The 26,423-nt window shown below is 35.4% G+C and overlaps 1 protein-coding gene across 1 annotated transcript; it reads left to right on the top strand.

Moving 5' to 3' along the window:
• Positions 1 to 1,952: 1,952 nt before the first annotated feature.
• Positions 1,953 to 25,421, top strand: LOC114351404 (putative inorganic phosphate cotransporter). The gene is made up of 10 exons (XM_028302615.1): positions 1,953 to 2,126; positions 6,789 to 6,911; positions 14,629 to 14,834; positions 15,209 to 15,445; positions 16,027 to 16,236; positions 17,088 to 17,255; positions 20,183 to 20,399; positions 20,989 to 21,110; positions 21,546 to 21,662; positions 23,215 to 25,421. The coding sequence occupies exons 2-10, from the start codon at positions 6,809 to 6,811 to the stop codon at positions 23,431 to 23,433; spliced, it is 1,599 nt and encodes a 532-aa protein (XP_028158416.1). The 5' UTR covers positions 1,953 to 2,126; positions 6,789 to 6,808; the 3' UTR covers positions 23,434 to 25,421.
• Positions 25,422 to 26,423: the final 1,002 nt, after the last annotated feature.

The raw sequence follows: 26,423 nt of genomic DNA, 5'->3' as shown, positions 1-26,423 counted from the left end.
GTTTTATCGACTACTTAGATTGAACAATGACCGTGAACACCACTGAAATACACCGGCAAACAATTAGCTTTAACTTACTTATTAATTCAAATTAATAATTAAGCATTTCTGGATGTTTCTATACATATTCTAAAAGAACTTTTAGGAAATTGGGTCATTTACCAAACTGGTAAGAAATTCTAAGGACCAACTGACACTGGCTAAAGTTTTTGAGAAATATTTAGTTTTCGTATTCATCAGATATTAGAAAGAAGCAGTTGCATTAACCTTTAGCTACTGAGGTGGATTTAGTTTCACGTAAACACTGACGTGGGGGCCTGAGAGGCCCGTACATATGTGTGCTTATATTTAAAAATATATAATCATTTTAGGGTTTTATGTTTCATAATTTTTAAAAGTGGTTATATTTAAATACAATAAAACGATTTTTATGTAAATTATTTGTTAATTAGTACGTATTATTTCAATATTTGTAAAACATGTAGCATTTTTTGGCAAAAATCTCATGAAATCATGATTCACAAAGTTATCATAAAAAATATTCATAAATTCAACAAATCAACTTAGAATCTTAATTTTCAATAGTCTTTTTAGCTAATGATATATCAATAGTCGTAATATGAAAAAGGGGGAAAAAAATTACACACATCAAATAGTGCGAATTAAACACAGTCTGGATAAACTTATTTTGCTCAGTGAAGGAAGCCATAGATATTTTTATAATGTAGATTTCATTTGAATCTTCAAAATACATGTATGGCACTTGGTTTCATCGTTTAAATCTTGATAGACAGGTACAGGCTTATCATTTCCTAGCATACATGCCAAAAACTACTGTTCTTCTATTTTTCGTTAAATGCTGGTTATTTTTACTTCCGAGATACCGCTTTCTCTCGGACGACGTACTGTGGGCTCCATATTATAGATTTTTCAAATTATTTCAAGAAAAGACGACAACTGAATGAAAACCATAGACAAAAAAAGTTACGCAAATACTGAGGTGGGGGCCTGAGAGGCCCACAAGAAACTTTAAAATTAATTTACCTACTGAAATTGCGCGTGCAATCACGTGCACCGTTGTTAACAGCTTCGGCGTAATGAAACTTGAAGGTACTAAAAGATTCGCGTGTGTCGTGCAAGTGGGAGAGGAGAAATTCAACAATTTGACTTTTGCAAGGCCTGAGAGGCCCCCACGTCAGTAGTTAAAAGTGTTATTATAATATAGGTAATCTAAATCAACTTAATAGACACTTACAGGGCAGATATGTACCATCCTAGACTGCATCCCACTTAACATCAGGTGCGATTGGTCAAATATCTGCCTTGTTATGCATAAAAAAAACAAGGAACTCAGTGTAAATCTAGTAACATAAGAAGTATACGTACTACCTAGTCAATCAAGTTACCTAATACTCTATTCACAAGACCCGGTATAATAGAAGGAAAAATATCTGCTAGTAATAAATATTTATAAATACGTCGGTCCCATTTACAAAAATCGTGGGTGCACGTGTTGTACTATTGATACAATTACATTCAAAATAAAACCGGTACAGGTTTTTATGTTACATATTTTTCTAACATTTTTTTTATCAGTTTTGGTTTCACACTAAGATCTGTAAGCCATTAATAATAAATACGGGAAGCGTTTTAATTATAAAACTTTTTTACTGTACAAGTTTGTTTTAATAATTTCACTAAACAATTGATAGGAAAAAAAAAACACACATTACACGTGTGTGTCTAATATGTAGAGTTTTATGAAAATCGTCGTCACTATAAATTATGTTAGAAGTCGGTGAACTTACAACAATGTTATCAAGTTACCTTAAAATAACTTAGTTATTAGTTAATCCGGCGCCTACTACAACTATTGCCTACATATGGGTAAACCGAACATTCCCAAGGCCGCCCGCCTCATGGATTTGGCGTGCGTGGGCGCTGCTTAGACGTATGACAATATTCGCTATACGTTCGCCGCAGACGCGCGCGCACCGCGAATCGCTGATAAATTGACACACGATATTTTTTTTTTGTCATAAAAAGTGCGAGTGCTAAAATTATGTAGAATAGTGATTTGAAATAAGTGACATTTGTGATTGGATTATTAAGTTTTTTCACTGAAGGTAAATAAATTATTATGTTAAAAATAATTAAATAAGGTCCACGTGTGTAAATAAATGTATTGCTATTTGATATCGCCCTGCGGTATTAAGTGCTTGATACAATGTTACGAGTAGAGTGTATGTAGAGTTATTTTTGTTTACAATTTATGTGAGTAATTAACATTCAACGAATAAAATTATTCTTTGAATTAATTTGAATAATATCCAAGGTCCATTCCCTTAAAAAATGTGTTTTTTTTTTGTAGTAACAATGAACTGAAGTATATTTAATTGAATTAGACTGTGTCTCGTTCAGCATAATAACACATTTTGAGTAATGGTTCTTAATTTGTGGTAAAATATTAGTTTATTCAAACACGTTGGATTGTAGAAATTGATACTTCTTATATGTATGATGTTAACAAACAGCTCTAAATATATTTTATTTTATTTATTTGCGCTGACTCTACATATTATGGTACTAACAAACCAGGTACTTACAAATTTTTGTGAAGAGACTTTTTTAAAAGACTTCCTTTTACAATACAATTATTTCAGGGTAATTTTACGAGAATTGTTCTCGATTTTCCTTGAAAATTTTAATTAACCGACTTAAGTTCCAAGTACTTATCGAGGTTAAAGGCTTAGCTACGGTACCCTCGAATCTAAGGGCTCTACGGGGCGTTGACTTTATGTTTACGGGGTGAATGACCTCATAAACACAAACAACTTTTGAGAGGGGTCAACATTAAAGTAAATGAAAATATAAGTCAGTTGTCACGGGGCCTCGTTCACCATATCTGAGTAAAGTGTCAAGAAGGCTACTCGTTGCTTACGCCCGTATTAACAAACGATGCTTGCATTAGTGAAGCAGCAAATCGAACGTACAGCGTTGAATAGAGCACTGTGATTGGTTCGTGTATCACCATGTGCGTGCACGCGCTCTGTGAGACCTCATAGTACTCGTATTGTATGTGAATACGGGCGTTAATGTCACGTATAACAAGGAGACACTGACAAGATTCTAAAATCAGGAAGTCTACTCAAAACTTGGATGACACGATTGATTTGCAGATTCCTTTCGAAAAAATATTGCTACACATAATAATAAAGAGTCAATAAGTGCCAAACTTTCAGGGTTGGCCTACTTTAATTATGAAGTCTCTATCGATTCAACCATAATGTATGGATCGGCCTTAGATCATAGAATCAGCTGATTCTTCGCCTTTGCTGTCACCATAAGCAAGTTACACCTACTTTTTCCCATTTGATAGTTTGCGCGTTTACGTTCGGGAATGTCACGTAAATAAATTAACCTTTTAATGAGTGGGCCAATTAAAATCAATTTTCTTGGTAATACTTGTTTTCGATCATTCATCACAATATTGAAGTTATTGCAATAACAGGAATAAAAGACAATAGGGAGCATGCTCCCTAAAATTTTCGTCTCAAGTCAACCACTTTCATAGAGTGAAGAATTTATGTTGTTTTTCATGTTCCAATCATTCTAATTCTATACTAAAGGAACATCTTGTCGACGGCTTATCGTATAAGCTCGTTAAAACATTAATTAAAATAATAAAATGTCTGACCTCATTCTTCATACCTCACTAACCGACTGACATTATCTTTATATTGCCCTTACACACTGTAGACAAAACAATAAGGGAGGTCTCCCAAAGGTATTCTTCGTATGAGGCTTGATTTATAATCGCGATTCTTAAGATCACATTTTACAGTGCAATGGATTTACCAGTCGGAAAAATAAAATAAAAAAGGTTGTTTCCCATATAACTACCCAGATCGTAATCAACAATACATATCTAAATAAGCATAAGTAATTTAATAGGATAATAATATGGGAACATAACAAACAATATTCGGCTTTTTTACCTTTACAGCTGTTGTTTATTTTAATTTTGTTATAGCTGTTCTCAAAGTGCTCAAAATTCAATAATAAGGTCAGCCTGTGGTCATACATAGTGATATTAAGCATAGTAGAGTGGTAATAGCTCATACAAAGTCATATGATGATGGTGTCATCGTGCCTAGGACCATTGTAGAGTTAAATTTACTATGAGTCAATATGGACGTCAAGTCATAATTACTGAAGACAAAATATAAGAGGTAAAATATGTACCCTGATGAGCCGAATAAGTCTTGTCGTAGTCATATTTAATTTTCTTAAGCCTTTCTAATTAATAAAAACATCTTGCAGGAAGTCATAAATACATTTCATAAAATGTTACGAGTACATTAGTATTATTCTGCGACCTTACTCTCGCAAATCGATGTTGAGTCAACAAACTACTTATTATGTCCTCATTGCATGATTGAAATATAAAATATGGTAATACAATATAATACAGATAAAACAGACGTTAAAATGTGAGTCAGGCTATATTCATTCTGCAGACCACTTAGTTCAATAAGCTTCGCATAAATTTACATTGACCATGTGATTTTTTTTCTGGAACTTGCTATTCTCAATACAATGATACTGTCTTTCGGGCTTACATTAAATAAGTACTTGGAACCAGGGCCGTAGCTAGGGTCGAATTTGAGGTAGGGCAGCATTAGTTACAGGTAGGGCGGAAGTAAAAAAATTATCATAATTGATCTGCCGTCGAAACACGGGCTCCTAAATCAATCACCATGTATATCACCATCATGTGAATAGTTATTCGTAGACAAATAATTACTGTGACAGTGCATGAGCATGGATCTAAGAACTATTAAATCCTCAATGATGAAGAACAAGTGAATAAGATGGTTGAACTTCCAGATTTGGATGTAGAGATCCACGTCTGAGTGAGAGTGAGGTAATAATTAATTATTGGGTGGGGTGATACGAGTAAATAGAAACGACCAAAAATATCATTAAGCGCTTCGAATGCCATCTATACACAGAACAAAGAATGTAACACTTTTTTTTGCATTCACTGATAAAACACCTGAAATTCAATAAAATATAAACAATATCCATTTGAGGTTGTTTTTGTTTTGACGTTTTGTTTTTATTCAGCAAAATGTCATCATGACATTTGTCATTGGTGCGTTCCGTTTCATCGGCTTTAGTTTGAACCAATACAAGAGTCTTACCATCACATTATAAATTTTGTTGCAAACTTAGATACCTATCGCTACATTTTTTTTCTCAAACTATGAACAAACAATTTAATTATAATAATTTATCTTAGTTTTAGATATTTTTAAGGTAGGGCATTGTGGTTTCAAGGTAGGGCATTGCCCCACAATGCCCCCCCCCTAGCTACGGCCATGCTTGGAACTTAAAAAAAAATACACAACTATTAATATTTATATTTACCCAAAAAGCACGTCAAAAAGCACGTCATTGTTTCTTGAAGCATTCCTTAGTGACCAAAAATTCATATAATTATGCATAGTTTCCCATCACCCACGCGTCTCTACCTCTAACCGTTTTCAAGCAATCAAGCGTTGCTAGTTGGCTCACCCTGTAATATAAATTAGAAGATGTATAATAATGGGTGACGGTGTCGTCAAAAATAAAATAAAAAAATAAGTTGAAGTTTAGAGATGAAATGATAATTTAATCTATAGCTCAGGCCAAACACTTGGCCTTCTTAAAGTAGGCTTTATGTAGAAACTATGTGTAAGCAGTCTGCAGTTTATGCTGTGCAGGCGCCTGTGTATGACCTAATTTAGGCTGGCGCCGGCGGCTTGGCATAGCAGGTCTGAGGACAGGAATGTGCACCAATTGGTGTCCAGTAGGAAATTATGTGTATACTAATAGATACCAAATTATTATTTCCAAAACATTGAAGATACAATATATTCATACATTCTTCAGTTAGTTATCTATAATATAAAAATGAATCGCATAACTCAACAACGCCTGGCCCAATTTTACTAATTCTATTTTTTAAATGTTCGTTGAAGTCCAAGGATGGGTTTTACGGCGAGAAAAATTCAAAAAATAGTTTAACCCAAAAAACAGCCGCAACCCACAAAAGCAACACACGGGCGAAGTCGCGGGCGGAAAGCTGGTCAACAATAAAAATAAACAATTTACTCGTACATGAGGTAAAGATTCCTCAACCGTTTAAAAATAAGAACATTATTCCACGAGTCTGAATAAAAATACAAACGCTCTCTACTATAATTAGTAGCACTTCCCGTATCACTTTCATTGATTTATTTAGATTACTACATAAAAAAAGTCTCAGCCGTTGCGGCGTAGAAACTGTAAAATGTATTTTTATAACAATCACATTTCCTGAACTTTTTTTTTTATAAAGTGTTATACTTATTTTGACAGATCTAAACCGAGCAGCGATAAGATAAAGCTAAGTCTACATTCTAGACAGACGCCGGTCTATCAATAAAATAATCTATCAGCACGCACATTGTAAGATAGCTACCTTTATCAGACATGAACTTATTTGATGTTAGACATCAATAACCCTATGATTGATTATAAAATATTCAAGTGTGTACTGGTTTTAACAATATTATCACCGGATATGTTTTAATAATATTGTTTACACAGTTTTTTTCCTAAGGCCGTTGAATATGGAAAATAAACTAAAATAATTATTATCGTGTCTTTCAGCTAACCATTCCATCGCTTCATGTAACTTTAGTTACATAACAGAAATGGACCTAATCCCGTATTTAATAGGGTTTATTTTTCTTTTACAGTTAGTGTGTAATATAAGAAAATGGAAGAGCACGAAGGACCAGAGCAGGCGCACAAACTACTCGGCCAGAAGACGCAAGTCCAAAGAAGACCAGACAACGCCCTTACAAAGACACTACGATCATGTAAGTTTTTAAAACCCTTCATTATGTAGCCCTTCAAATATCAGCGAATCGAGACACAATAGAAATCAAAATTACCGCGGTCTAATGCGACCACATAGGGTTTCACGAGATAATGTGGTCCATAATTTTGTAAGGTTTATTATTTTTTGCGAATTATCATTCGTAGCCCAACCCTAAACTGTCCGTCGAACTGACTCGTGATCCGAGAAACGCGGGTTCGAACCTCGCCACTGAATTATTGTGATGAACCCACTCGTACGATAAATATCATTGCAATAATAAAATTGAGCTAATTATTTACATTTACTTTCTAATATTAGTACTCGTATCAAAAATACTAAAGTCTCGTGATAGCAAATATTTGTGCCAACCGCAATGCAGTAAGTAACAGTTTAAGTAGCATATAAATATTGAAATGAATTACAGCTCCTATTATACAATGTTTGCTTGGCATTCTTCGCAAACACCTCACATTTTATCAAGTTATGATAAAGTATGCAAAACGAAAGCGCTATTGTATATTCAATTGCATATTGCATTGTAATATGAATATCAATTTGACCGGTTAGCGAGGCAGTATTGTCAGAATTGGCAGTATATTATTGAAGAATACTTGACATCCTGGATTATTATTTGTAAATAAATAGCCCTTAAGGGCTTATAGTGTGACGATTAACTAACTACTCTCATACTTAAGAATTCTATAAATCTATGTATACTAAGCCCACTGACTGCCTAGTAGCTCTTGGTGTCGGGGGATTTGGTGTGTAGACTACATTACTAAGGTTGAGTTGCACCATCTTACTTTAACTTTAACAAACTTTAAAAATCTATCAAACTCCATACAAAAAACACCGGTTACTGTTTAAGTTAGATGGTGCCACTCAGCCTAAATATTAAACTTTTACACCATAACCGTCTTATTTTCGTATAATAATATGTATAATATGATCATAACATTCAGTAAATTGGAACCTCAATGGAGTTCAAATTCACAACAACAGCTGATATCGTTGCAGCCCAAAAAGTACTCAAACCACTTTACCAATCGGTCGTCAAAACAAAACTAGTCTAGTCTGTTAAGAGATTAACGTTTGTTTGGTAACATTGTAGCGATCATGGTACGAGGTAGGTATATTGTAATGAGTATCGTCATCACTCATCCATATTGACCCGGAGACCTTGTTACAAACATCAAGGTTCTTGCCGCTATCAAAGCCGATATACAATTACAATGAAGTTTTATTTTTAGCTTCTGTGTGCAGTAAAACGCGGCAACAATGTGTATCAAGGTTGGGGTTATAGTTTTTGATCATTAAACATTTTACTTTAACAAATAATAATACCTATGCATTTTACTGATATGATAGTGTGGTCAAACAAACACGCCTATAGTTCAAAAGTTAAGCGTTAGACTTCGCACTTAGTATTGCAAGTGATTTGCCTTTTGGGACGAAATAAAGTGATTTTTCTCTTTGTATGTCCATTGCGGGCTTAAATCAATTTGTATAAGAGCACATGCCACCAGTTGATTAGAGTCATGTGATGTGACTATGGAGGCTCATGAAGTTTGACACGATAAGAAAGAGATAGCGTAAACCTTGTTTAAGAAGTCTCAAGTGAAACGAAAAACGAATAAACAAGTAGATACAACTATTTATTCATAAATCTCTTTAATTATCATTTAAAATGTGAAATTATTTTGCTTTTCACAAACAAATATGACTAAGTAAATACATTGCCGTATTTTAATTGATGAAGCACGCTTATCGTAATATTGAAATGCAAGTAATTTAATTAGGTGGATGCATACGATTCAATTAATTTGATTAGACGTATCGCATTCCCGCTAAGTGGCAGTTGGCGTGACAATAAATTGTTGCTGACGCTTTTGCTCTATGTAACTTGCTGAGAGCTATAGGGCTATGTACTCGTTTTTCAGTTGTTTTGTTTTGATTAATTTGTTTGACGATGATCCACTATACTTTGTATAGGAAAGTGTTGTATAGCAAATATTTCTCTTATATCCATATACTGTTACTAATTTTGTCCCACATTAAGGGTTAGAACAAACGAGATCACAAACCTGTGGTGACATTGGGTTTCACCTACAATGCAGGTACAATTTTTTCAACCATTCCGTATTAATCTATCTCTATTATTTTCCGCATAGAGTTACTTTGTTTTTTTTTAATTACTGGCTGGTTTTTAACTTGCCTATTACTGGAATGAAAACTATGATTATTACGTAAGTTTTTTTTACTAAGTGACAAGCCGAGACACACTCAAATAGCTACTTCCACCGTGTAAATCTCATATAATTTTCCGCAGCGAGCGATCGAATACAAAGCGGGCCTGTTCACTTCCCACACAAGACTTTCTCATTGTCGTTAACTTAACGCTTATAATAGTGCAATTCCTATGACACAGTCGCTATAAGGTAGGGTCGTTGACCCCAAAAGGTTGTTGACTGCGAAATGTGTGTTAAACCTGTCGCGTTTGCGAAATGAAGAGATTAGAATAATCGAGTCGGAATGTTGGAACTTGTTGATATGTTCTATGAATAGGGCTCTATCGTGAGTGACAAGATAATTTTGTTGCTAACTTGGTACGAGATATTTTCAAATACATATTAAATAAATAAGTTATCGCACTCAACTGTAAATGATTATTTTAGATGTAGAGTTAATGCTATTTGCCTGATAAAAATGTTTGGATTCAAATATTTTGCTAAGTCTTTCAGAACAACCTTCAGAACAACAAATGTACACTCAACATCAAATAAACCGCACCTTCCGCGACGCGAACTTTAAAGATTTTCTTCTGACACAATTATGGTACCACAACAATATTGGTGTCATTTGAAAGCCCAATAAATATCCTTAAAGAAAAATACATTTCATTTCTAAATAAATGATTAACATATACCATAAATGTGACGTGAAAATAGACCTCACTTTGGGCTCACCTCTGGGATCAATTAGACCAATTTTTATGGTTATAAAACCAAATAAAGATCTCACGTGTCCTCTTTAACAGATGGATAGCGATTAATCCCAACTTAACAGTTGTATAGTCATAAAAAATGGCTATACCGTAACTACCTATTTTTTGAAGAAGTGACTCTGGATCCTTGTAAAGACACATTTTTGGGGTAAAAAGCTTTCCTTTAATGAAATGAAGTTTAGAACTAGGCTTTCAAATGGTACCAATGTTGGTGGGAAGTGGGGATGCATACGTTTGATAAGTACTTGTCGCGGGAGGTGCGATTTATTTGATGCCGAGTGTATTTAGATTGAAAATAGTGTAAAAATATACCTGTTTGAATGTGCAAATTTTTGTTGCTCTTCAATGGCTGTTTTAATATAGGCACCTAATAAGCATGCCTGCAATTTCTTCTTCTTTGTTTATCATAACAAAATATTACACGCTAGCGTAACAAAATAAAATTCAGTTGTCCAACCTAAAATCTATACTTATAATAAATCTGTAGAAAGGCCAATTCTGTACATGAAATATATTTTCAAAATAACTATCAGGGGGTGATTAGTGATCGATACTGATGCCAAAAATGCAATCAGTAAAATTTTTGTCTGTCTGTCTGTCTGTCTGTCTGTCTGTCTGTATGTTCCTTATAGAAACAAAAACTACTCGACGGATTTTAACGAAACTTCGTACAATTATTCTTCATACTCCTGGGCAGGTTATAGGATACTTAGGAATTCCCACGGGAACGGGCATTAGCGGGAAAATCCTTTTGTATGAAAAATCTAAACCGCTTAAGTTAGACGCTTGAAATTTGGCAAGCAGGTACCTTAATAAACTTAAAGCTTAGTTTTAACAGGATATTGCAAAATTCCTACGGGAACGGGAATTAGCGAGAAAAAACATCTGTATGAAAAAATCTAAACCGCTTAATTAAGTTAGACGCTTAAAATTTGGCATGCAGGTACCTTAGTAAACTTAAAGCTTAGTTACAACAGGATATTGCAAAATTCCCACGGGAACAGGAATTACCGGGAAAATCCTTTTGTATGAAAAATCTAAACCGCTTAAGTTAGACGCTTGAAATTTGGCATGCAGGTACCTTAGTAAACTTAAAGCTTAGTTACAACTGGATATTGCGAAATTCTAACGGGAACGGGAGTTAGCGGGAAAAAACATTTGTATGAAAAAATATAAACCGCGTAAGATAGATGAAGGGGGTAAAACGGGATCCACGCGTACGAAGTCGCGGGCGGCCGCTAGTATACATTAAAGTTCTGTAAATTTTTAAAAGTCAAATTATGATAAAAAGCGGTTGAGCACTTTCATACCCATTACAAGAGATGCAACTTGGTAAGTACGAGTAATTACCCCGCCAGAGTAATCCTGAAACTTACTACAATTCATGACGTCACGACAAAGTTTCAGAACTTTGCGTTCAAATATTACATTTAGTCTGCACTGGAGCCGCGAAGTTGGCGGGAAGTTTAACTAACCTTTAGAAATAAAATGAACTTCCAGATAACTGTAACTTAGATGTGTAAGTTACAGTTATCTGGTAGTTTATTTCATCGTGCATGTGCATGGTAAAAGTTTTAGCTCAGACGGGATAGAGAAAATATGGGTGAAAATGAGTTAATACTGGTTTATTAAAACAAAGCTAAATATTATAAAAACAGATGAAGTGACATGTGCGGATATCTTGCGGAAATACTTACCTACAAATTATATGTATTATTTTCGTAAAATATGTTAATGAACTGGTTATTTTGACATACATCTTAAATCGTTTATTAATTCATGATAAACAAGGAAAATCATAGTGAAAACGAAATTGCTATCGTCTGGCCCGCATAAACAGTACAAGGCTTACACAAAGGACGTCTTAGAAATACTGAGTCAATCTGAGATCTTATTTCTATAAAATATTCAAGTCAGTTCCTGTAGCTGTGGACATTCAGTGAGATGGTTTAGGTAATTTTGTTACTACAAAATTAAAGTGCTGTACAATGAATTTGAATACATATTATCCTGTTCAAGATTCATCCTTATTTTCTTTATTTAGATTTAAATGTATTTTTATCTCTTATAATTATTGTACTTACTGCTTATGTTAACCGTTTACTTATTCTAGAATACGAAGGCATTAGGCGTCTTGCAAACCTGCAATGCAGTGGTAGTTGCTGCGTGCTATGTCCTAATTAAAGAACACTACACTCGTTTTACAAAATCTAATCAACAAAAATAATATGTCAAGTCCATTGACAATGTTATATTAGTAATAATCTAACTAAAACACGGATCTTTTAGGATTAGTAGATAACGTTAAGTATCAATTAACTTTGATGCAAATTGATACCAGATTTTCTGTGATTAGTATTTTTACACTAATTTAAATAAAACATAATCGTCTCTACACGTATTTTAATTGATATTACACAAGATGCTGATGCAAAGTTCTAAAGTAAAGGGCTTGTTAGATTAAAGGACTGGTATAGGCATATTGCGTAGGCAACTGGTTCTGTACCAATATCTTATGTTTATTCATATTAATATTTCGAGTTGAACGTCTGATTAAACTTAGTACCGCATTATTGAGGCATGGGTCTTTACTAAATAATAGATATGTCACAGTAATATTGTAAAACCGTTAGATTACAATCTGACTCGTGATTAGCCGAAAGATTGTGAACATACTGCTAAGAAGCAGTATGTTCACAATTAAGAAATAAAATACAAAAACAAAACAATATTTTTTCATTAGCAGTCACATGTTTTTCAAGACATTGTGAGATCATCGCATATGGTAATTTGACACATGCATACGCAAGTGCACAAAAGAAATAACACTAAAGTGCTCGAAAAGACAAATCCAACGAACCCAAACTCGATGAGTTTCCGCCGTTTTGTTTAGGAGTTCCTATGGCCACCTCCCGACTCCATCATCAGACCAGCTCAATGGTACCATAATATTGCATTGTCATCGGACTTACACATGTATGCAAAATTTCAGCTCAATAGGAAACCGGGAAGTGGGTCAATTTTAAGTTGCAAGATTTGACGACAGACACCAGACATGTGAAAGTAATAAAAAGCTTGTAAAAAGGGACGAAAAAATAAAATGCCAGTCGTAATACATTGTTAACAGCTTTAAAGAAAAGTTAATACCTATCTTCTGTGGTACCATGATTGTGTCAGTTTATACTGTCGGTCAAGATGTGACACTTCGTTAGGTACCTACTTATAATTTTTGCTAAACTGAAATTTTGATGTAGGATGTCTTGATCTAATATCGATGTTAAGTCGTAATTTTTTTAAGGCTATGCTATGCCTCTTGCCAGTGTCGAGTTAAACTCGTAAATTAATGTCTCCTGCTGCCTGCATTACAATAAAATTATTTTTTTACTGAAAAGAAGTTTAATACCAAGGCGTAGATGTTGCTCCTTTGTCACGCGCGACACTGGCCACCCAGAAAATTCCATTATTTTCTACACGATAAATTTCGATATTCTATTGTTTTTCTTTTGCTCTCGCTCTCGATTTTACACGTGCATGATGCATTTTCACGACTCGAATTCGTAAATATGTATTGTAAATAATAATATTCCACATTTTACCCCTTATTATCAAATATTATTAATTGTATCAACAAAACGAAGCACTCACGAAGTCCATCGAGCCACTACAGTACCTATTGTAATCTACATACAAATTACTGTAAGTAAACTTAGTTTTTAAGAAGCTTTTTGTCTCTCTTAAAAAGTTTGATTGTTTGCATAATATGCGTATCACAACCAGTACAAACGCAGTCTAAAAAGTCAAAGAGCATAAGTATTGGATAAGGCGGCGCTTGCGCACACAACCGGTTCCGTGTCCTCGTAGTCAGCTTATTGTTTAACGGGTGTTTATTTTAAGACACAAACTTCGTTAAAGTGCTAACAAAAGAGGCAGACGACGAATAATGTTTTCTATTCGAGCATACTTATTATTGCATAAAAATCTGGATAGCATATCAGTATATTTTTGTTGCTAAAATTAAATAGCACTTATTTTAACCAATTAACACCTTGACATTTCATAAAGTACACTGGCAACATGATCTGGAACATGAGGATGAGCAATATTATATTAGAAGACATGCAGTTACGTATCACAAAACGAAGCTCGAACTTCGATTCAATTTCCAGCAATTTGTAGCTTATCATAGTCTGAATTTCAATACGAGTATTTAGACCAATCACTGAACCGAATTATGATTGATATTGAATCGAGATTCAGCTTCGTTCTATAGTAAAAACCTTAGCTATCTCAACCTACAAACTAATCGTTAATATTGTGTAGTCAGGGATATTGTTCTATATGTCTGTGGTAACACAAAGCTTCCAGAGTCCTGGGTTGTGATAAATTGGTTAGTTCTAAGCTTTTCCAGATTCTGTAAAATAGCCTAGATAGGCAGGTAGTAAATAACAAGGGATTTAGGTTTTAGGCAAATATTATACTCGTGTGCTGATACACGTTCAAATAATCGTAATATTGTATTTTAATATTTTGGCTGAAACTAGCATATTAATGTGCAATCTTCGGGGACGATGTGCAATAATGTGCCTCTTATTTTCCAGCTCGAATCCAAAAAGAAGTCACTTAGATTCTACTGAAGGCACCTTAGCCAAATTACCTCTGCTCTACGAGTAGATATTATAAGAAGGATAATAAACAAAACCTCTTTTCCCAGGTTGCGTGATACCCCAGCGTTACGTACTCGGAGTGATGGGCCTACTAGGAGTGTGCAATGCTTACACCATGCGAGTATGTCTGAACCTGGCAATCACCCAGATGGTGATCCACGTACCGAAGAACACAACAGGCCAGCCTCTCAACTATACTGAGCCTGACACTTGCCCCAATGAGCTGCATGCAAAGAAAGTTGCTACGAATCCAGTAAGTAATCATAGAACACCTAATAGTTACAATAATTGAAGGATCACTCCAAAAATATGTTAATATAAATATCGAGTCTTTCGACTACAAAATAAAGTGCAATTCAGTTAGCTCCTACCGCTACCTAAAGAGCCTACTGCTGTATCCACCTACAACGTGCAGTCTCATTCTACCTCATAGATTCAGTAGGTTTGCCAATTTTAATGCTGCGGTAAAGTGCGTTGGTACTCGCATGATACCCGATTCACCCCCCTGGATAAAAAAGTAGGATACAATTTTCAATAATATCACAGAATCATAAAGTTACTAAAATGTTTGAGCTTCACATCAAACACAAATAACATCCAAATGGTAATTTATTCTATTTGTTCCAGTATGCAATGTTCGAATGGGACGAAAAAACGCAAGGCCTTATCCTCAGTGGCTTCTACTACGGGTATGCGTCAACACAAGTCCTCGGTGGTTACTTGGCTGAGAAGTTTGGAGGAAAATGGACCTTAGGATTAGGGTTACTAAGCACAGCCTTGTTTACCTTCTTGACTCCAGTCGTGATCAGAGCTGGAGGCGCTACGTGGCTGTTTATTCTTCGAGTGCTTCAAGGAATGGGTGAGGTGAGTATTGTGAAAGTTCTTTTGTAATTTAAAATGTAATTTGTTATTAACAAGCCTTAATAGCTCCTTTGCAAGATCTATCAACCACTTTAAAATTGGTAATCGGACGCAGCGTTAGAATTAAAAAAAAAAAAAGTTCGCCAACCTAATACTCACATCTATAAGATGTATGTATGAGATCAGTAAAATGTTGTTACTATTCACGCGATATTTTTATTTAGTAACGTGATTTGAAGTTATTTTAGTTAATTGGCACACGTTTGCGCTTCGACACAGTTTTATTAGCACATCTTCTAGCTGTAGTTGTATATTTAGAAAAAAACGTCTATGATTTAAAAAATTCTGAGCCTATTGTGTTCAAGTATAGTTCTTGCAACTCACGAAGGCGAGTGAGCTTTACTTGTGTGTGTACGTTTACATGCACATAACGTTAGTGTAATGTCTATCAAAACTTTTTAAAAACGAACAGTAGCGAGCCACCACACATGTAGGTAGAGCCCACTCGCCTTCCTGATTTGTTACAACTACTTATACCTGACTAGATAAAACCTCCATGATTAACTTAATTTAACTATCTTCAGGGACCAACGATGCCAGCACTCATGATAATGCTGGCGAGATGGGTGCCCCCTCACGAAAGAGGGTTCCAAGGTGCCTTGGTGTTCGGGGGAGCACAGATAGGAAACATTTTCGGTTCATACATGTCTGGAGTGCTGCTGGACGAAGGCAGAGACTGGGCTTATGTGTTCTACTTCTTCGGAGGGTTTGGTCTTTTCTGGTTCACATTATGGGTAAGTTATTTAAAAATGTACACTTTTTAACCCAATTTTAGCAGTTTATAAACCTTCTAAAAATGCCTCTCAGAGTTGACGAAACTACGCTTCAAAGCGTATTAATTAGGAAATTGTAAAATCCAATCATTTTATCCATGAACAATAATTGAACATACGTACTTACTCTACCATGCAAAATTGTTTTCCTTTCTCGGCAAGGCGAGGTCGTGGCGTCCACATGGCGAGTACACGCGGCGATTTATTTACAAACAACCAAACTGTCTCGCCGCAACAGTGCCTAAATAATAGCTAGTGTGAAAAGGGTCGTATATTACGAGTATGTTAAAACTCACGTAGCACTGGGAAAATTAGTCAATTTATGAAACTTTTAGGCCTGACTAAGAAATTTATTTTACACTTCTGACCTCCATTCTTTAGCTAAAGAGTAGGGGCATAACTAAAGCTTCAACCACACCAACGCGTGCAGATCGCCATCGCCTGCACGATCACAGCGCGATCATAGACCAATGACAGGTCGCGCGGACTGTCATGTGTCGAGGTTCGGCCAAACCAACGCGATCAGCCGGCGTGCCGCGATGGCGATCAATGCATTTAGGTCTGGTCACCATCGCTGCACGCCGGCTGATCGCGGTTGATCGCGTTGGTTTGGCCGAACCTTCACGCGACCTGTCATTGGCCTATGATCGCGCCGGCGATGGCGATCTGCACGCGTTGGTGTGGTTGAAGCTTTATAAGTCACTATGGTAGTGGTCAAATATTGCGTCCTTTTTTTCTGCTGGCGTTCAAATGCTTAAGATTCAAGTTTTGAAACTATAAACATTCAAACTATAACTACATTATTATTCTAGAGTCTTCTGTGCTACAGCACGCCCAACACCCACCCCTACATTTCGAAGAAGGAGCTGAGCTATCTGAACACCCACGTGACTACATCTGAGAACAAGTCTGCCAAAGACCCTGTGCCGTGGAAGGCCATCCTTCGATCAGCGCCCGCCTGGGCCTTAGTTTGTGCTGCGGTAAGTTAAATAAACTATTTTTCAATTAAAGCTTTAACCACACCAACGCGTGTTGATCGCCATAGCCGGCGCGATCATAGGGAAATGACAGGTCGCATGAACTGTCATTTCCCTATGATTGCGCCTTATTTCGCACCATTGGCCTTATATCGCACCGGTGATGGCGATCTGCACGCGTTGGTGTGGTTGAAGCATAAGGGAAAAACTGTGAAGAAAACTAAACTTGAGCATAAACCTGAACAATATTTAGGACAGGTTGCATATTATTCGTATTGAGCTAAATAAGTACTGTAACATCTTATTTTGCAACATCATGTGTAATAATAATAAATGTTGTCTGGAATCTGGATGCTCAATTCATGTGCGTGTCATTAATCTTAACTAAAGCAAGTGACTTTGGTTAATTTTTATGGAAATAAATGCATGTTCACTACCTAAGGGCCATTTCACACAAGTTTTTTTTACCTATTATATCGTACCCACATAGAGCTCTTTATAAATCGTACTTACTGGTAGAGACACCACAAATGATAGGTATGGGTTTGATTTTCTTTTTGTTATGTTATAATCAAAGTTCGCTCGCATTTCTATAAAGTGCAAAAAATAAATTTTAATCAAGTTTAGGTATGTCTTGAGCAATCCATTGTCAAGGCGTACTCTTGAGCACCTACTTTCTGAGCTCATCAGATTAAATTATGTTCAATATAAAATTATCTCGCAACAGTCTGTTTACATTTCAAGTATTGTTCCATTATGTATGCATTCTAAAAATAGATATTTCCTGAAACCGTGACTAGAATAACATGTACTTTTATTATGTTTACCAGCAAATGGCTTCCGACTTAGATCTATCAGAAAGCATCAGATTGGTCCTTGCTCTTGGCTTGGCGCCAATGCTATTACTTGGAGTATTTTAGGGCAATAGGCGAAAATGTTAAAGGAAAATTCCAGCGGATATTTGGGAAGGCTCTAGATAAAATATCGTTCAGTATGGATGATGGTATGGTGTACGGGACTATTCCCACCTCTCGTTCCTACCGCTGCAACTCCTGTGTAGCCAGTACCTATCCACAGCTTGACCGCCAATAAAAACCCATCCATTGAAGGTCAAGTTTGTCATGGGGGAATGTTATAATGTCCTGCATATTGCAACGAAATTAATCAGAAGAAAGGTAGAGTGTTCCATAAAAGTTATGTGCTTTGAACTGCATTTTAAAAGATTCATCCCTTGATAATAAAACAAAGAGCAATCAAATAAAAGTTTCAAAGTGGAACGCCAAAGTAAAGTAAATGAGCCCGTAGAAGTCTAAAATAGCGGACCCGGTGTGAATAATAAATGAATCATGAAGACTTTGATCACGAATTCAATGGATTAGATGAGTAGCTTTGTACACAGATCTGAACCTGCACAAGCTTCAAGCGGAAATATTAATAAGTAAGTTGTTATAGTTTCTTGTTGGAATCAGTATTAATATTAACTTCTCGTTTATTCCATTAAAAAATAAAGCCAGTATTTGAATCTATTACTAACTTTTTCAGTGAAAAGATTTTTTAGCTTTGCTTAGACATGATTAGATGCATCTATATTAAGGTCTTAATTTTTATAAATGATTGAATCGTCAGTTCAACGGTTTGGACCATGCCATTTATTTTAGTTTGTTTAAAAAAGGTTGCATAAGTTGCTCTTACCTTTAAAGGTCTTTATTCTGAGCCTGGGACTTGCATAAAATGTTTAAATAATCCTTTTTGTGTAGTACAAGATCTGGAAAGACAGCAAAAGTCGTTTAATACTCAGTATTTATTTTTATCGCCACCATCGTCATTTAGTTTAGCATTTTATTTGTCTGTGAGTTTTCTCCATGAAACTTTGAATTCTTTATATTATTGGCATTGGCGTTTTGTCTACCTTTTGCGTTTATTACCATAAGTCGTAACAATACTTTGCCTGAATAATAGTTTTGCAAATATGATGATAATTTAAATAATGAATGAGTGAGTTATTATTATGAGGTGTACAACATACATACAAGTCAAGGGCGCTGATTGATTTCGTGGTTACTTTGACATGGTGCACAATAAATTACAAAAGTTACAAAAAATACAAACACCGAGAAATAACTTATTACGTTTACGTTTCACATTTATTCAAATAGATGTCCTGACGACCTGCCTATGAACGCAGTGCAATTATTTAAAGTGTTTAAACATTATCTTTTGTTCGAACAAAATACAATAATAATGGGGGAACTAATCCATCACCCGTTGTTCATGCGGTCACCGATACATTATGCAACCATTCTGACCGCTGATACTGAGCTATGCTGTCGACCTTCAAGTGTCGGTAAAAATATAATAATGTTTCTCGCAAATCGCCGTAAACAAAACAATAAAACATAATTAAGTTATAGACGTTCTGAGAATATTTTATCACCTAGTGAAACTGTAAACAATAACAAACAATATTCCTACTAAAAATTTGCATAAGCAGGCGTTAAATAATGGACTTAGCTGGTTATGGTTTCAGCTATGATTAATGATAACAATGAATGTTCTAGTAAATATCAGGTTTGAAAGACCAGGCACCTCATTTTGCGTTTTAGTAGCGATGGAAGTCTAAATCCTGGATCAGTTGAAGTGGCTTGAATAAGACGTACGAATAGGCACATCTGCAACCAAACGATTTGATGATAAGCGCCCCATCTTATGACGACGCCACAACTTGGGAAGGAACCTATAATTGCTCTTGGATCCAATACACCAAGGTGTAGATGGGTCTCTTGGACATAAATGTAAGGCCAACTTAAACATAATTAAATAAGTTTGCCCTCGTTTTTGTGATGATTTATAATGTTTGAGTCATCGTGTTACAAATGCTCACAAAAGGAGAATAGTAGTCATTTAATAAGCTTATATTTTTTTTCTTCCAGGTCGGCCACGACTGGGGCTACTACACCATGGTGACCGACCTTCCCAAGTACTCGCACGACGTGCTCAAGTTCGACATAGCCACCACCGGCATCCTCACTTCCATGCCCTATGTCGCCATGTGGATCTGCTCCTTCCTATTCGGGTTGATCTGTGACCATTGCATCAAGAAGGGCTGGCACACCATCAAGACTGGAAGAATCATTCACACTACCATTGGTATGTACCTTAACTTTAAACTCCTCCTATGATATTCTGATTAACTTTTTAGCGGGTCCAATGACAGTTTAACTTTCCCCGGGACAAACTTGACCTTCTCTGGTTGGGTTTTATTGGCGGTCAAGCTGTAGATCCTGGCTACCCAGCTGGAATAGTTCCGTATTCTTGGTAAAAGTACTAGTTACAAAATATACTAAGCATTATAATAATCCTCCCTTTTGCGTCTGGTAAATAAAAGAGGGTCGTTTTCCTGCAGTTGAGACTAATTGATCTAAATGATAAAATTGTATAGTATTCAAGAAACAAATAGTACTGAGTACGTAATAACAATTATGATATCTCTTGCATGATTACTGCATTTACAAAATGTTACTTCTAGATACAAAATTGGTATCAGAGATAAGTGCACTATCTATATAATTTATTGCTCTTAAATCAGCGGATAATACCTATGTATTAAAGTATGTATTTACATTCCGGCTAAGAATAGAAAATGAAAGATAAAGATATTTTTAAGTTTTCCCATGTTTGGACTCTCCATAGTTTAAACTTAACCGATATTGAATCAGTATCTCAATTTTCTCTACAGCGGCTACTGGTCCTGCAATATGCATCATTCTCGCTTCGTACGCGGGATGTGACAGAACAGCTGCTATGGCCTACTTCATTCTTTCCATGGCTCTGATGGGAGGCTTCTACAGTGGAATGAAGGTGAGACCATTAAAAAGGAAGGAAAATAAATCAATTAACTTATTAAACAAAAACAAACATGGGATGTAAAAAAGTCAAACATGGATGAAAAAAAGTTTACATTGTTGGAAACGAAGTAGGTATACCTACCTTATTATTCTGTGGAATAAGGTGGAACTACTTAGTGGGACATTCGCAAAAGTTTTGAATGTAAAGCAAAACGCCGGGTCCTGTCTTGCTGAATTTATAATCTAATTATTTAACCACAAACTATGGTAGTGATATAGTAGTGGATTACATTTTCTTTTTTATCTACGAGTAAAATCCTATTGAAAATTGTTTTGCTATCATTCTAATTTTTATTATTATAAATTCTCTATTGTCGTAAGTTTTACTGTTTGTTTTCCTTACACGAATGAATGAGTATTTACGTCAATGGGGATTTCTATCTTGCAGGTAAACGCCCTGGACCTTGCTCCCAACTATGCAGGAAGTTTGACCTCATTGGTTAACACGACCTCTACATTCGCGGGGATGGCCACACCTTATCTAATAGGGTTGATGACGCCAAATGTAAGTTAACCTTTATGTTTCAGTTTTTAAAATAATAGAGCGAGGTTTTTAAATTATTTAGGTACGTATAATTACCGACGACAGCACTTTAAGTTCAACACTGATGGATACGTAGTGATAAGAGACAAGTGAGCAATAAAAATATCCAATTTGATGTGCTGCTGAGTTTGAATGTAGTACCTACATGGCAACGAAAACGCAAGGTATTACTCGTACACTACACATTTTAATAGGAAAAATTCAATTCATAAAGAATAAATGAGGGCATATTATTTTCCTCAAACTAATCCCTTTTAAAATTTATTTCGACGGTAATGAGTTGAATTGAAAAATATGCGATAGACGATGTTATCTTTCGTCCACAACCGATTCTACTTAACCACACACTGTACTCTTCTGTTTAATATTTAAAAAGTTAATTACAATATTTCCATGAGAACTAATCTGTTTATAAGACCGACGTGAGCTCGAAGTTCTGGAAAGCTCTGCTCGAATTAAGGCGAGCACCCCTTAAGCCTGGTTACGTTATTAGTTCGGTTAGTCAAGTCCGTGACTCCTCCAATTTCTATCACACGTGTGACGGGCGTGCGCTTTTCTAGAAAGTGTAAAGGCGCTGATTTACACGTAATAAGTAGTTAGGTATTTAGGTAACAAAAGTTTAACTTAATTTTAGGTGATAATGGCCGTTTTCACTATCAATACCTAATTTTTAAGTGAACCCTATAAAAAAATCATATTATGTGTTACCATAGGAGTCACTTAAAAATAGGGATTGATGGTGTAAACGGGCATGAATTAACTAGACACTTAACTACTTTCTTACCACGTGTAAATCAGCCTAAAGAAACCGGACGCTACGTTTTTCTTCATCAGGTGTCAGCTATTCAGCTCTGAGATGAGATGAATAATTAATATTGAATGAATAAAAAATACCAATACTAAATATCTACCAATCGATCAACATGGAAAGCATTGGGGGAGGCCTATGTTCAGCAGTGGACGTCCTGTGGCTGAAATGATGATGATGATGATGAATAAAAAAATCACACATTTTTGCTCTCATTATAAAAAAAGAACGAAAATTCTCGGTGTTAATAGGTAGAGCAACATCATTCATACTGATTGTAACGCAGCGTTCACGCGACGGGGTGACGTCAGTTAGGATCGGTAGGACGTAGAATCTATTACACTCATAATTAATAACGTACCTAACGTACCTAGCGTAGCGTACCTAACTAGCCTACCTCTTTCAAGGAACACAAGTGTAGTTGGGGCCTAACATTAGTCATTACTTTACTTTTTAAACAAATCTTGAAGAAGAAGTGTGTCCATTTTTGGTCGCTCTAAGGGCCCTCGCCCACGGCGAAGTTTACGAAACTCGCGACAGAATTGCTACTAACGCGCGTTAGTCGCATTTGCAACGCACTACAGAAGTGATGCTAACGCGCTACTAACGCGCTACAGCAGCGCGACTGCATCGCTACAAAAAGTCACCGTGGGCGAGGGCCCTAAGATAAAAAAAATCATTTAACTATTTAATTGTTTTTTTCAGTCTACCCTATCAGAATGGCGAGGGGCCTTCTGGGTGTGTTTCGCAGTGCTCGTCGGCACAAACGTGGTGTACTGCATCTGGGCGGACGGCAAGCAGCAGTGGTGGGATGACGTCAGACAGTACGGGTACCCTCCAGGCTGGAAACACGGCTCTTTGATCAAGGAAGAAGAGGTGGAACAACAACCAGAATCGATTAAACTCTCTGATGGGAAGGAATGATGTTAATAACTTGTTAGGTTTAAGTTAAGAAATAGTTGAGAATGTGATGGCAGCGGGCTTTGAGCTCATAAATCAAAATAAAATTAAATTATCCCACAGCACGATTTGTCGTCTGTAACAAATGCACTTCTTCGGTGCATTTAAAAAACATGGTGTACATAGACCTTTAGTAGCAAATCAGTCAATTTATTTTGGTTTAGTACAGTGACCTTAATTTTATACGTATCAAATATAAATACACTCAAAGACGAATTTAGGCCTGTAATTTGTCCAATTATTGAAACTCAACATGCAATCACAGGCCTAAATCTTGGGCTTCCTTTAAATTAGGAAATCGGTGCCAATCGAATAAAATTAGTACAAGAAGGGCATAATAAAATATTCTTGGTTAATATTTTTTAGCAAAAAGTAGACAATAAAATGTTATAGGGTCGGTACCAATCGAATAATTAGTAATACACGAACGTAATAAAAAAGCAACAATATTTTATACGCAAAAGTATAAAATAAAATTGTATGACCATCGCATTATCACGAACCAGATAAGTTCGAGTAGCTATTTACGATAACCAGTGAACTAGTCAGTGTGAAATTGAATGTAAGTGCAGTACAAATAAATAGTACCGTATTTTATGATAGTACTTACTGCAAATAAAATTGCCCATATCGGTGTCCCTATCTTATGAACTCCATAATAGATTTATGCCCGTTTTCACCATCAATCCACAATTTTCAAGTTACCCCTATGGTAACACATTACAGGAATTTTCACTTAACTCATGGTCACTTAAAAATTAGGGATTGATGGTGAAAACGAGCATTTAGCCTTTATTTTTATGTACTTTGGAATGTACTTATTTTGTTACGTTAATTATTGTAAATATGTTTACTAAATAATTATAACAGTGTTATTTCTGTAAGCATCAAGTTATATTTCTAAGACCTGTTATAAGATTGATTGCCTTTTTGACAATAATCAGTTATGTTTAAAAATAACCAATGTCTAGTTGCTCGTTACATTTTTAAATGAGGTAAGAAAATAATAATAATAAATGATTGTCGCCTTGGTAGCCATTCCGCAATACGGAATGGCTACCAAAAGCGAAAAATGTACTGTACAACCAATTTATCAATACATTCCATTGGGAAAAGACATTTTCTTTCTATCTTTTCATTACATTCGTTATGATATTACCTCCAATACACGTACCCTCATTTTCTGGGCCAGTTGTTCAGGAATCAGGAAATTACCTGGGGCAACGAATGGGATTTAACGTTTTGTGTTCAAATGGACGATTTTTAGATAATGACGATTTTATTAGTAGATTTATTTTACAGTGGGGTTGGTCTAAAAAATAAACCTAATTACCATACGTTTTTAAGCTAACAAATATGAAGGTTTTCATGAAAAGGTCAATAAAGGCGAAACGCATTTTCATAGTACTTAAGCATACTTGATTGTAAATCAGTAATTGAGAAAAACATGAAATTTAAAAAAAGTACATATCTGTATACATAGTACATATTTTTATATTTGCATAATATTTTGGTAGGTATGAGGATTTTTGAAAGTTATTTGATTTTATACCAGCATTTTTATAAGAGTTCTTAAGATTTTACCAGCCCCATCCCTAGTTTTAAGTTAGGTATAGTTCTTGCAACTCGCGAAAGCGAGTGAGCTTTACTTGTGTGTGTACGTGTACATGCACATAACAATAGTGTAATGTCTATTAAAACTTTTTAAAAACTAACAGTAGCGAGCCACCACACATGTAGAGCTCACTCGCCTTCGTGAATTGCAACAACTATAAGTGAAAATGTAAAGACGAAAGCACATCAAGTTTCTGTGAAGTTGTACTATTTGCTATTTTATAAACATTTTTTTTATCTGAACTTCAAGTACTGTCGACTCTACATTACATCTTGAATCACGTTTACTGCCTTAATGATTGTTAAGTACCATCTGAATAAATAATTTACTCATTTTATACGTTTTTTTTTTCATTTACACATTTCATTAAATTAAACTCCCAATAATCTTCTGTGTAAAGGTTACACCCAGTTTTTTATCTGTTAAGTCTAACATTGGTCACGTTGTAATCAACTCTACATGCGTAATGTTGAATAATATAGTACGTGTTGTTACCACACAAAACAAAACAGTCAAAACGAGACTCCCGTAGATTTTGTATGGCAATACAAGCAAGTGACGTCACTATTTTAGCAACTCTAACTACTTTTTTCAATTACTCAATTAAAATCTTAATTTACAGGTAATTTAAAATTAAGTTTTTAAGACCAGAATGAAGTGTCTTTTAAAAAAGTTGAGATTTCAAATTATTAGGGAATGATGTCAAATAGTCTATTGTAGCAACATGAGTCGTAGTTCCCGACTCATTGAGCAGCTGCCGAGTCATAACGAGGCAAGTCACTCAACTGTTAACATGTGCATGTGGATTGAGTGATCCTTGCTTCAATCTTAACAAAAATCGAGGAAGTTTTACTTAAAATATGTTAAAACATTGCGATGAAGTTTAAAAATTTGTTAAACCTAAGATAAAAATGTTATGGCCAATAAATAGGAGCACTCATACCGCACGCTGTAAGAAAACGTCAACATGTTTATTTCAGAAAATAAAGCCTTTCCACTTCTTTTTATAGTATTGAAAAATTGTTAAGAATATGTTAAAACTATTAACAAATTCAGAAATTCCTTGCACGTCCCGTTCCAAAGTTATGACGATTATTTAGGATCACTCACACCGCACACGGGCCGTATGAGTGCTCTTCAAAATAATGACTTTTTATTAATAAATACGTTTTATTTCTGTTGGGAAATGTGTGCAAACTGACGAGCGAATTTGTTAAAGAATAAGTGTGACAAAACTTAAAAGCTGAAGGAAGAAATTAACCTTTATTCTTTCCTCCAATATGCCGTGTGAGTGATCCTTACTTTTACCTCTATCTGCTCATATGTAGTTCGTAGGCAG

Source organism: Ostrinia furnacalis, unplaced genomic scaffold, assembly GCF_004193835.3.
Source record: "Ostrinia furnacalis isolate ACB-3 unplaced genomic scaffold, ASM419383v2 OfSCF1132, whole genome shotgun sequence".
Lineage (NCBI taxonomy): Eukaryota > Metazoa > Arthropoda > Insecta > Lepidoptera > Crambidae > Ostrinia > Ostrinia furnacalis.
The sequence above is the reverse complement of the archived record's forward strand: the minus strand, read 5'-3'. Positions and strand labels throughout refer to the sequence as shown.

Coding starts and splice junctions, on each gene's coding strand:
- LOC114351404 (XM_028302615.1), top strand. CDS start 6,809: ATGGAAGAGCACGAAGGACCAGAGCAGGCGCACAAACTACTCGGCCAG. Junction 6,912..14,628: donor TACAAAGACACTACGATCAT/GTAAGTTTTTAA, acceptor CTCTTTTCCCAG/GTTGCGTGATACCCCAGCGT. Junction 17,256..20,182: donor GGGCCTTAGTTTGTGCTGCG/GTAAGTTAAATA, acceptor TTTTTCTTCCAG/GTCGGCCACGACTGGGGCTA.